The sequence below is a fragment of the Sebastes umbrosus genome, chromosome 2, assembly GCF_015220745.1.
Source record: "Sebastes umbrosus isolate fSebUmb1 chromosome 2, fSebUmb1.pri, whole genome shotgun sequence".
Classification (NCBI taxonomy): Eukaryota; Metazoa; Chordata; class Actinopteri; order Perciformes; family Sebastidae; genus Sebastes; species Sebastes umbrosus.
The window spans coordinates 11,967,761-11,980,909 of record NC_051270.1 but is presented as its reverse complement, the minus strand read 5'-3'; the positions used below and the strand labels follow the sequence as shown (position 1 = coordinate 11,980,909).

Here is a 13,149-nt window from a genome sequence, read left to right as displayed (position 1 = left end):
CCTTTTTAGTCCTCTGAATTCTGACCTTCCATCATGGAGCGCCTTTTTTTTATGCGTCAAGATGATCAACTTTGATCAAACGCACAATCCGCAAATGTTCTTTAATTGGCCCTTCTATAAATAAGCATGACACCAGACAACGAAAAGTTCTTGGAAAAAAAATGTATTCTTAGAAAAAAAAAATGCCATGATAGGCAAAACACAGAAGAAGAAGAAGCTCACTTTTTTTTTAACACAATGACAAAAATCCTCCAGGTCCTCCACGCGCAACAACACAGGGGGATCCGGTCCTTTTATGGTCAACTTTATATACGTCCGACAAGCTTTTTCTCTTTTACATCAGGCAAAACAAAATGACACGAAGCCACAGTAAACATGTAATAACAACAGAGGAGATACGACTTCAACCAATAAAACACATCAGATAACAAACAAACAAGACAACATAACATAACATAAAAAATAATAAATACATAGATAAATAAATAGGTTTTTGCTACACTACACGATTGCCATACACAAAATCGGCCGTTTTTTATTTGGCCCATACCTTTGCATCTAGAATTTTTTGCATAAAGTCTTTTACACCATAAAAACAAAGTTGTGCAAAATGATAGCCACAGTCCACAGTTTGACAGCTTCCCACTGCAGCAGCTCCAGGTAGCTCCCATGTGTCATACTGAGGCCGCTGCTCGGCCAGTGTGTCCTTTAGTGCATAATAATGTCCCATTATTTATTGTGGTACAGCTTCCAGCAATCTAGGAGAAAGAAAAAAGAACAGCAGGGATTAAAATAAGATCCCCAAATTAGAAGGAATAAACAGTCTTTATAATAAGTTATTTCATTTCATGTTGATTTGCAGTATATTTTGTCTCATATTTTGATTATAAATTACTTTTGACATCATGCATGTTAGTAGCCTGTCACTTCAACCTGACAATCATTATATTTAGATAAAACAAAATATAAAATTTTGTTATATATATTTAACAAAAAAAAGTGACTGTATGTGTCCTTGTTCACCTGTGAGTGTTTGATGCTGTGTGTGTGTGTGTGTGTGTGTGTGTGTAGATGTGTGTTTGTGTGTGTCGTGACTTGGCTGGCTTCTTCCAGTTCAGTGCAGACTCTCACCTGCTTCACCTCTTCATCACCGGTCTGAACGCAGTGACCTTGTCATCCTGCACGGTCCCGCAGGCTTCGCTGAGGTCAGACGACTGTGTCTCTGCTTTGCCACCAGAGAACCCTACACACCCAAATAAAAAGCACATCTGAGAAACTTGCCTCGGGGTGCAAGTTGGCAGAAAGCGTCTCCTCACTTCCTATAACCTTAAAAGGCTTTTCAATATCCAACAACACATGGAACTTTTTTTTAAAAACAGGAGGTACTAGACAATAGGAATTACTGTATACTTCTCTGTCACAAAAAAAACCTCTTTGAGACTCATACTCCTTATAATATTTGCAGTTATAAGAGGACATACCTTCAATAGTGGAGTACTGACACGTGTCTGAGAGTGCAGCATAGGATGAACAGTGCATTTGGAGGTCCTTGTGACTGTAGCTGCCAGTGCCATAGACTTTAGAGTGCAAGGATAAGCCCTCGGAGAAGGGGCTCTCAGTGTTGGTGATGCTGCTAGATTCATGGAGGCCTCTCATGATGCCCCCACACTGTCCAGTAAGAGCCCCGGCATTAAGCCTGGTGCTCTGGAGCTGGCAGTCCCCGCTCGAGTTGCCTGTCCTCAGCTCCGAGCCGTGCTGCTGAGGGCTCAGTATGACCCCCGAAGCCGCCGTGCGAGCCAGAGACCAAATCCGAGGCTTATCTGATGCTTCGAAGTGAGACAGGGACAGTGTTCCCGCGGGGCCGGTCGAAGTGGGCGCCTTAACGGGATCCAGGAAGTCAGACGGGAGAGGAGGGAGGGTGGCAATGCTTTTGATGGCGCAGGGGAACGCGTGGAAGCTGTTGGTTAAACTCAGGTGCAGCTCGGAGCCGCAGTCTCTCTTTTGAGGGCCTCCCGAGACCGCCATGACCCTCTGAAGGTCCTGCTCGTCCGTCGCCACCTTTTCACAGTCACTGTCCAGCTTGTCACAGTCGTCGTCGTCCATGTCCTCCAGATCACTTAGATGCAGATCCTTCTCATCCTTGCAATCACTAGAATCTGCATGGAAGGAAGGAGGTTTTTAGGCAAAACTGTTTGAAAAGTTGCCTTTTGTGAACTCATAGAGAACTAGTTTACTCAGAAAACTTTTTAAATATACTTTTTACCCTTTTTGGTCCAAATGTTTGGCAACTGTATTTCCCCTATATTTAGTGTAAGTAACCACAGGTATGTTTACCTTTGGTGACACAGTCTTGGTCGCTCTTGCTGAAGTCGTCCTTCCTGTCGTCGTTGGCCTTGTTCTTTGGCGACCAGGTCATCTTGTTCTCCTTCTTTAGCCTCCTCCTGGCGTTGGCGAACCAGGTGGACACTTGGGTGAGGGTCATTTTGGTGATGATGGCCAGCATGATCTTCTCGCCCTTGGTGGGGTAGGGGTTCTTGCGGTGCTCATACAACCATGTCTTCAGGGTGCTGGTGGTTTCACGAGTTGCGTTCTTTCTTCTGGCTGTGCCGTTAAAGTCTACCGCCCCGTATCTGGAAGAACACAAACATGCACAGACAGTGGCCATTAGTGCAGTAAGAGACGGATATAGACATCCCTACTGTTTGAAATATACACCATGCAGGTGTCAGTATGGAGTTCCACTCTGACCTTTGATCTGAATGTGACTTATTCCCCCTGTGAATGGCTGCAGGTCTTCTAACGCTCATATTACATACAGTGGACATAAATGAATGTAGAATTTACCTGTCATATTGATACTGTCCCAGCGAATGGTCGTAAGGATAGTATGCAGCGGTCTGAGTGATGCCAGAGTGTAAAGTGCCTGTGCTGTCCTTGATGTCGTACTGTGGATTCTGTAAAAGACAACAAGGTTGTTATGAGTATGCAACACTCATTATTTCTCAGTATTTTGAAAATAATAATGAAGACATTTACTTTTTTTGTGCTCTTAAATGAAGACTAAATCCCTCTAACCAATAGTAAAAAATAATCCCCATACATGGCATCAATATGTCTTTTTTTAAATGTATTTTAACAGGTTTAAAGTACAATATGCAACATGATCCCAGGATGGTATTTTTTTTATTATAGCCTAATATTATTATTTTTGTTTTATTATTGATTTCACGTGCAATGTGCAATATTTCCATGGATGGTACATTGTACCTGACTTCTGGTGTTTAAAATAAGAGAGAATAAACAAAGAAAAGTTACAGCTGCACTGCAAAATATCCATCTAACAAGTCATTTAATACAATTTTTATGATTTCACATTTTTTTTTTTTCAAATGCTGGTTCAACAACAACAAGAGCCAATGTTTTTTTTTAGGATTACTCTATAATAATAATAATACAATTACATTTTGATTAAAATGAGACAAGTTCCTCTGCATTCTGCTTTTATACACTGCTTCCCCTCACCTGAGTGACAGGATTTTACACTTGCTTTCAAGGGGAGAAGCAGATGACACTGAATGCTGGATTAAACGACATATCTGACTTCTGGTGTTTAAAATAAGAGAGAATAAAGAAAGAAAAGTTACAGCTGCACTGCAAAATATCCATTTAACAAGTTCTTTAATCATTTATCCACTCTAAAAATTTGTCAAAGTGAACAATTCTGACAGAAGAGTAATATATTTTTTTATGATTTCAAATGCTAGTTCAGCAACAAGAGCCAATGTTTTTTTTTTAGGATTACTTTATAATAATAATAATAAAATAAATAAAAGTTCCTCTGCATTGCTTCTACACTGCTTCCTCTCACCTGAGTGACAGGATTTTATACTTGCTTTCAAGGGGAAGCAGATATAGGTATATCTTTTCTTATTTTATTCTAACGTTTTTATCTATTATTTTGTTATTATACTGTTTAACTTGCACCAACAAAACCAAAGCAAATTCCTAGTGTATACCTCTTACACCTGGCAATAAACACCTTTCTGATTCTGATTCTGATTCTGATGACACTGGATGCTGGATTAAACGACATGTCGAAGACGGATGCATTTGCAGTGTGATGAGATATACATTGATGAACACAAAAAACCCAGTTGATCGATCATTTCCTCCTCCTCCCCCCCTTTTACGCATCAGATGTTTAGCTGAAGTGTGAGCCCACCAGAGTGGAGTAGATAGCGGATGGGTCGGTGCTGTAAGGGAAGTAGTTGGCGTAGTTCTGGCTGGCAGCAGCCGCTGCGGCGTAAGGAGAGCTGTACATCCCCAGAGCTGCGTTCAGCTCCGTCCGGCTGCTCGCCAGGAGCCGGTTCTCGTAGGACGGACAGCAGAAGGAGGCTGCAGCGGCTGCAGCGGTCTGGGAGCCGCTGGTCCCGTCAGAGACCGACCTGGAAATCGAATCGCAGCAAGTCGTACTGGGGTTTGCCGACACGAAAAACTGCATGAAGAGAATCGTGGATAGACATGGTCATTTGGGCTGTTTCAGCTCTTTATCTGGATGCCTATGGGGTGATTTACTGCAAAAAAAGGTGTCTATAAGTTAAGTTGCTGCAGTGAGTTTATTTATAGTGTTGAGCCTCACAATGGAGTGAAAAATGTGTGCATGCTTTTAGTTCACTTCAATCATCCCGAATCAGGTGTCATTATAAAAAAAAAAGGTGTCTATGTTAAATTGCTCAGTGAGTTTATTTATAGTGTTGAGCCTCACAAACGAGTGAAAATGCATGCTTTAAGTTCACATCACTTCAATTATCCCGAATCAGGTGTCATTATCTTAACTGTGATCTGCTTTAAATCAAAGGTAAGTCACTTTTTCAGAGGATTCCTGGAATGAGTGGAAGTAGCTTACATTGTGAACATAAGCGTTATCATCTAAGTTCCCCCTTTTTCATGTTTTAATAAAAAAATATATATTTTTTAAGTGGATATTAAGATGGAAAGAGGTGTGCTCAATCCGTGCGTAAAAGTGACCTGTTCCGATTTATCATCGGTTTCAAAATAAGATAAGACAAATCTAAAGTAATACCACTGTGCAACCTTATTTTAATATATTAAAATTTTACATATAATGTACTGAATGTTAAAAAATATCATTGGCATAAAAGTTGGGTGACAACTTTTCCTTGAGAGTAACTTTTGTCCCCCTGATCAACTTCTTCGAACTTGTCATCAGGCGCAATAATAGTGCATTAAAATGTAAATAAACCACTTTAATTTAGTTTTAAATGTTCTCAATGCAATGCAAGGATATATTAACATGCCACACGTCCCATTTTAAAAATAGAAAGTTTGTACACAGCATGCGTTTACAACCCAATTACACCTCGCTGGTGAGCAATATGTGACATTCATGTCTATTGTCATCAGGAAAAAACACGTGAGTTCATTCATAATTCAGTGTAATTGGACACGGGTGCGTGCATATCGATATTTGGGTCCAACAACAAAAAAAAACGCCACACAAAAAAATAGCTGTCAAAGCAGTCAACTCAGACATTAATGTTTCTGATAGAGAGAAATGCTCAGACTAAATACAAGAAAATATGCACCCAAAAAAAGCAATTTTTGTGTGTGTGTGTGTGTGTAAACAACACTTAGATGAGATGAATAAAAAGCTTAAAAGAGGCTTACCTGTGAAGTTGCATTGTAAGGGTATCCAAATTGCGAGAAAGACATAGCTGCTTCTTTTCTTCCCATCAGCAAATATTCTTCACCCCCTTGATCGATTGCAACCAATTCTACTTCAAAATCCGCCGTCTTCCACACATTTTCCACGCACGGCCTTTTTCGCTCAATAATAGATGACTTCACTCATAGGAGGGAGAGACTTTAGGATGGCACCAGCTGCAGATTGTTTTATATGAATGAATAATCCCCCCACCCAAAGGACCACGATAAGAAATGAAATTAAGCGTCATTAAGTTGCAAAAAAAAAAAAAATTGTTGTTGTGTTGTTAGCTGAAGGAGGCTTAAAGGATAACGTAAGACTTGCAAGATATGGACTCTGCTTGTGCTATTATTTGTGGCTCTATAGTTCTTTAGCATTCATCCATGCAAGGGTATCAGCGTGACGTCACTGTAATCCCGGAACGGCAGTGGTACCAGGGAGAGAATAATGTCTTTGCCAATCACGTCCAACTCAGGCTTTTTCTTAAGGTGCACTGTAACACAGACTTGTCCTGCTTTTTTGTAATAGAATTTCTTCACCGATTTTGCTGAGATAACGTCTAGGAAAATTATTTTTATTGTTCATCATTATGTAAACATATGGAAACCCTTTGTGAAGTTAAATGAATTAGAAAAAAAAAAAGATATTTTTGGCATTCTTGTGAGTTATCACACACATGCAGCAGGAGAGATTACATTTTCTTTTATGTAAACCATAGAAAATCTGAATATTTTCTGTTTAAAAAAAAAAAGATTAACACTTTTATTTACAATCTATCACAATTAACGCTGGTTGATTAATAAGCACACATCTAAGATTTTTTTTTTTTTTTCTTTTCTTTATTTAATCTCGACCTCTGTTCGCCTCTGGCTCCCTTTGGCCAGAGGTCCATCCAGGAGTTAATGACGATGATGTTTCTATCTTTCTCTATTAGAGAGAGAGAGGAGGCAGTCCCAGCAGGAGCAGTTAGAGGGTTTTTTTTGGCAGGTCAATAAGACCAGTGATTGATGCGCGCCTGGAGACCTACGTGACCATTACGCGTAATGCGTAATTGTATCAATTAACAAATGGATACATGCCCCTTGTTTAACCAACGAGTAACAGAGTGAAAATATGCCTTAGAGGTGAAATCCGAAGAGCTGTGCTAGAAAAAAAAAAGAAAAAAAAGAAACAGACAGTGGAAGCCCTGCTCTCAAGTCTAATTAAATATCCGTGGATGAGGGCGACGAGAATTGCATTTTAATTGAATGATGCTCACTTTGAAAGATGGGTAAGGAATGATGCTGCCTCACAGTGAATGAAACGAGAAATGATTTTTAAGCCTTATTAGATCAGCAGCTCAACCATCACCAGTTCTCTCGCTCCTCTCTTATAATAAACATAAACAAGCTGTGCTCTCTCCTCGTGTGATGCTGAGCTGGGACAGGAAGGGAGGGAGGATGGGGGGGTTTTATTATTCCCCCCTATACACACTATACGTGTATTGGCAGTGACAGCAATGATCAGTCCCACTGAGTCATATGATCTGCCTGTTTCTGGTTATCTGGGGCTGTGTAAGGTTTCCCTTGTCACGACTGATCCCCATGTGCCAAATTTCCCGGTGCCCCTGCAGCTCCATAGCTGATGTATGGATGTATGTATGTATTTATTTATGTATGTATGTATGTGCAGTTTCCTCCCTTTGGAGACGCATCTGCGATTATGGGCTTCCTCTCCGAGGGGCGCTAAAGAGCCACGTGTGTAGGAGATGGAGATCTCCAGTCAGGAGATTTTCCACAGAGATAAAGTGGACAGAGTGGTCATGGTCCATGCAGGCTCTGGGAAGTGGCTGGGCAGTAAACACCCACAGTCAACTCTTACACACACTCCATGGCTTTGGTTCTGACAAGTGCTCACTGCAACTAAGGCAACTAAGTAACAGCAGGAAACTTGTTGGTCCTTAAAACTAAGATCTGTTTCTTCCCATGATTCTTAACAACACAGCAGAGTGTGAGCTGTGCTTGGTTTTCCTACTGTTCAAATGTGGCAGTAAGTCCTCTTTTCATATAAATAATGCTAAATACACAAAACGTCTCCCTCTCACTCACATCTGAACTGTCACAAGAGTCTCTAAAAAAACTAGGAGACACATAGCGTAGCCTGCATACATACAAATATACATATATGCAAATACACACAAACAAATAACCCCCTCCATGTGGAGTAATGGATCTGAAATCATAATTTCATATAAAAATATATAAAAAGTAAAAGTAAAAATCAAAGGAATTGGTGAGAAAAAAACATTGCTGTTTTTTATTCTTTGAATGGTTGCGTCGTTAATCTTCTTTTTTCCCCCCAACTTGTTGATTCTTCCACTGTTCAATTCAGGCCATCTCACTCACTAATATTTTAGTTTAGAGCCACGCAGACTCATTCTGGACCCAGACATTACAAGTGGCCAAAACTCATTCAAAAATGGGCAAAGTGTAAAATAACTTAAACTCAAGTGTATCTGCAAATGAAGGGGACAGACCAACTTGATTATAATGTAACTATTTTTCAAATATATTCTTGTGGCATGAATGAAAACATTCTGACGACAAGAAGTGAAATGGCACCGTACAAGTATATGTTGGCTATTTACAGTGTTCCAGATCAAATATCTGAACAAGGAAAACAACCAAAACACATACTTTTTACGAGATAAGAAAAAACAGCATTGTCTTCAGCTTGGTGACAATTACATTTCCAGATAATCCAATGGGTTTTAAAATGTTTTATTGAGTTTAGGAAATAGGAGAATTGTTTCAACCCCTAAAAGAACACAGTTTATCTGAAAAAGTCAGAATCATAAAATTTAGAGACACATGGTTTTACGTGGACTGTGGGAAGAGTTCAAATGGGAATGACACAGATGTCAACAATAGACAATATTTAACACTTCCCTTAATGATGGATATCAGAACTGAATGCACACTTTCATACCTGAACCGTTATTCCATAGGACAATGTGCACACACACACACAGAGAAGGTTGAAACAAGCTAAATGTAATTGCATGTCGGTGGTCGATGCTTTTCTACAAGGGCATGCATGATGGCCCAAGTGCATATGGACAGACTCATGTATTATGCATGTCCAGCAGTCAGCGTAGATCTCACTGAATCAGGCCAAAATTAACACTAATTGTAATGGCAGACTGACCACATGCCCTTCCCTCTAAAATGTGTGACAACCCCACAATGAGACTTTTTTTTTTTTTTTACAGTGTTTTGTCTGGATTACTTAGTACTCACATTGTAACAAGGTTTTGTTTTTTAGCAGCTAAATGGCCGACAACAGCAATTAGCGATTCCTCCTTCTCAGGTGTTTTTCTTTTAATGAGAATTACTTTTGGCAAAGTCTGCCATTTTGGAGGTTGCACCCCCAACAGTATTAATGTTATAATGTCCTACTGCAGAGAGCAGATTCTTTAGCAGCAGAATGGTTTACAGCAGCAGCCAGTCTTAAAGGGATAGTTCAGGTGTTTTTGAAGTGGAGTTGTGTGAGGTACTTATCCATAGTCAGTGTATTACCTACAGTATGACGGTCGGCACGCCCCCAGCTTGGAGAAGCAAGACAGGATTTACCGCACTTAACTGGCAGGGGCTGGCAGCAAAATGTATTATAGCCACCAAAAAAGAAAGGCTCACCTTAAAAAAAAGTTGAAGTGTACGCTAGGATATTTTCTGATAGGGAACTGAACTAAAAGTGAAACTTATTACTGTTTTTGTCAGTCTGCTGGCTTTGGAGAGAGCATGGATAAGTTTCACTTTCAGTTCAGTTCCCCGTCGGAAAGGGCTGTCTGACCGCAAGATAAAGTGGTGAAATTATTCTAAATATAGCGTACACTTAAATGCTTAAATGGATATTGATTTTTTTTTTTTTTTTAGGTGAGCCTTTCTTTTAGGTGTTAAAATACATTTTCTGTTGCCCCCGTCCACAGCACCATATTGCTTTGCTCCCCGTGCCGGTGCTCCTATCTGTTTCTCCAAGCTGGGGGCGTGTTGATGGTAATCTACTGTAAATAATACACTAACTATGGATAAGTACCTCATATAACCCCACTTCAAAACACCCAAACTATCCCTTTAAGCTGTCGGGCCCTGCTCAAGTTCAAGTCCCTGTCCCAAGCACATCATTTATCATTTATATCAAATTTGGCCTGTGGTCCAATAAAACTTGGAAAGAAGGTTGAAAAAAATCATAATCTACTTTGGAGTACCACTTTTATGGGGACAGTCACACAAGTGACAAAACAAAGTGCACCAAAAAGTTAACAAAGTATTCAGTATAATTCACAATGGGTAGCATCCTGCAGACCTGCCTTCTCATGAAAAGTGTCGGTGCCTCTACTTGAAACAGGCTGCAACAAACTCTGGCAGTTAGAATCCGTAGACATGCCATTTGACCCAAGACTGATCATGTAATAGAACATTTAACTACTAGCAGATAAAGGCATTCACCCTTGTAGTACATTCACTCACGTTATTTAAGAATAAGCAAGTCCAAACCTCCATTATATCTTGTTCTAACGGATCCGTGCGGTTGCTAATGAGACTGAGTAATGCACGCATCCTCCATTAGAAGCATCACTGGGTGGAAAAAGAAAGAAAGAAAAAAAAAACTGGAAAGGTTAAGTCAACACTCAATAGCTCCCAGCCCTATTCTCCTACTTAATACATTTCCTATGCTGACTTAATGAACCACACAAAGCCTTTCTGGTTTTTCATCAGATGGGGGGTAGCAGCAGCGGCGGCGGTGGTGGGGTGTATGAAATGGTAATAAGGGCAGGCAGACGGAGGAGAGACGGAGGGAGAAGCCCGAGCCGAGCCGGGGATGAAGCTGCACCTACCTGGAGGTGTGTGATCTCATTAAAGCCAAATTGGTATATGCCAATAAATCCAAGGCACTTGTGATCCGGAATTATTTCACACACACACATACACTGCGTACACACAAACTTCCCCCATGACGAACATTTATTAGTACTGTGAAATTATCCAAAATGGAAAGAAAAGTAATGACTATCGTAATGAGAAATAATATGGATATGGTCACAGCAATGGCCGGTTAACACCAAAACAAACATCCCCGGGGCTGCTGAATAATTACAGCACACGGAGGGAGTCATTAAAGCTTCATCAAACAGAGAAAAAAGAGAGATAGGGTAGAGTATGACATCATGACGACTGTCTCAATAAATCAATCTGGTGAGGAGGGGGAAAAAAGGACGATAACTGATGACAGAGTAAGTTTGATTGCTGTTTATTTAGTGCCACTGTGCTGTGGAATGCTTTGATTGGTATCTTGACATTAAAAGACAATGTCTGTCTTGATAGAACGTAATTACACATATATACGTTTGGTTTCCACATTTTAAACATGAATCTGTACATTAATGGACAGGCATGATTGGTGTTTCATTTGTACCCTCGCCACTTTGATTGCTTGTAGTCAGATGTTTGACTCAAACAAACCCTAGGCATTTTGTGTTGGGAGCCGCATATCCCAGAGGCCCCTGGGGCTCCTGGGAGAGAGAGAGAGAGAGAGAGGGAGACAGAAAGAGGCATGTGTGCGTTGTTTGTGTGTGCTGGCTGGCAGAGTCCCCTTGAGGCTCTACTGTAAAGCTATCATCAGTGGTGGTGTCAGGGATTTGTAGCTTGTCACTGAGAGAGAGAGAGAGCGAGTGTGTTGGCAGTGACTCTGGGAAATAACTGCTTATGGAGAGAGAGCGTGGTTCGCGCAGCTTGTGCGAGTGTAGGTGTGCGCAAGAGAGATAGAGAGACGGCGAACGAGGGGGAGGAATGTGTGTCTATTTTCTCCCCGGGGTGTCTGGAGTTGTGTGTGTGGACGGGTAGGTTGTGGGTCGATCATACAGTATGTGTGGATCCATGTGCCGTCTTTCATCTCAGGGGCCTTAGGCTCTTTGTCTATGTGTGTTCTTGTCGGCAAGCAGTGTGTGTACACGTCTATTCTGGGTGTGTCAAAGCTCCTGCGGTGGCAGCGCGTGGAATCTGCGTGAATTAACATTCACATTCGGACTCAAATATGATCAAATGTGTATTTTCAGTCGCCGGCAATAAGGAAGTCTGTGTAAGCTATACCTCATTGCTACTTTGCCCCGTGTTTGTGTATGTGTGGTCTTCGCCGAGATGGATGCTGACTTCAAACCGAACTTTCCCTCAAGGCGGAGGGCCAGCAGCAGCAAAACGCCACTGTCGGGTAAATACATGTATCTGCGAAAAAAAAAAAAAAACAAGTTCCTCCGGAATGACGAATGGAGGGCTCATTTTCTCATTGACAACCATGTATTTCTGAAATCGCATGTTGGCGGTTGACCAGGTTTCAAGGGCCCGGGGGTCATGAAATTCACTCGGCTCATAAATGATCATGTCAACGTTCAAACGGAGGAAGAAAAAGGGAAGACGAGGGAAAATTGCAGTTACATGGTTTCCATCTGACTGCAGCTGCTAAATTCACGGCAGTATTGTGGCCCATCTCTAGGGCCCGCAGAGGCAGAAAGACAGTTCCTATTACTGTCAGTCCAATTACCGGCCACAGCACAGCCACCGCTGTCAACACCAGACGGGTCATGGTATGTATCGGCATCTTTTCTCTCATGTGAAGCCATAGTCTCTAGGCAGGAGAACTTCTATGTTATGCAGCACAGCTTTGAGCTATAAGCAACTGGTTATCAGTGTAATCTACTCTTATAAATGAGCCATTATGTGGGGTCAAGAGTTGAGTAGAGTAGGAAGTGATCAAAGAACTTGCTCACTATGAGATGTGAAGGACACCTACAACCGGGTGTATATGGATAACAGCCTGCTATAAATGCACAATATGTCATTTCTGCCTCCAGGGGGCTCTCAATCAAAACAATAACAAAAAGAGTAGTTTGATGACGTCGCGAAGTAGCGAGGGATCATGGGAGTTGGTGTCTTGACTCTTGACATGACTCAGGCAGAAATCCTGTTCACGGACGAGGTAATGTATAAAAGTTTTATTCACGTTACATTCAGTCACTTTTATTCACATTATGTCGTTTCATTCGAATGAAATAGCTACAAGTAACGTAATGTTAATTTGCTAATTTACAATTAGATGAATCGCCCATACAGCTAATGTTACTGTAACGTTAGCTAACGTTGTGTGGCGAATCTCATCGTGGGTTAGCCTAACGCTGAGAACTGTGGTCAAAACAATCATACTAAAAATAACTTTATGAACACGTTGAATGTTGTTATAATGTTACTTACACCTTAGCTTGATGGCTGCAGCAAACGGCGATGAATAATCCCGCTCCATCACGAGCTTCCAAAAAAAACTATTGTAAAGGGTGGCGAGCTATATAGCTGGATTGCCAGCTTCCTTCCTCGCTCTCTGATGTATCATCCGGT

General features: G+C 41.1%; 1 protein-coding gene across 2 annotated transcripts; it reads right to left on the bottom strand.

Moving 5' to 3' along the window:
* Positions 1-202: 202 nt before the first annotated feature.
* irx6a (iroquois homeobox 6a) lies at positions 203-6,186 on the bottom strand. Of its 2 annotated transcripts, none has more exons than XM_037752040.1 (7): positions 5,689-6,186; positions 4,223-4,495; positions 2,845-2,954; positions 2,335-2,630; positions 1,482-2,156; positions 1,132-1,243; positions 203-758 (listed from the first exon to the last, which is right to left on the bottom strand). In XM_037752040.1, the coding sequence occupies exons 1-6, from the start codon at positions 5,752-5,754 to the stop codon at positions 1,137-1,139; spliced, it is 1,527 nt and encodes a 508-aa protein (XP_037607968.1). In that variant the 5' UTR covers positions 5,755-6,186; the 3' UTR covers positions 203-758; positions 1,132-1,136. The 2 variants fall into 2 exon arrangements, with proteins under 2 accessions (XP_037607968.1, XP_037607979.1); XM_037752051.1 differs by having other exon boundaries at positions 4,223-4,445.
* Positions 6,187-13,149: the final 6,963 nt, after the last annotated feature.

Excerpts from the sequence above, each read along its gene's own strand:
- irx6a (XM_037752040.1), bottom strand. The coding sequence starts at position 5,754 with ATGGGAAGAAAAGAAGCAGCTATGTCTTTCTCGCAATTTGGATACCCT. Across the intron at positions 2,955-4,222 it reads CCGCTATCTACTCCACTCTG|AATCCACAGTACGACATCAA; the intron begins GTGGGCTCACAC and ends TGTCTTTTACAG. Across the intron at positions 1,244-1,481 it reads TCAGTACTCCACTATTGAAG|GGTTCTCTGGTGGCAAAGCA; the intron begins GTATGTCCTCTT and ends TTGGGTGTGTAG.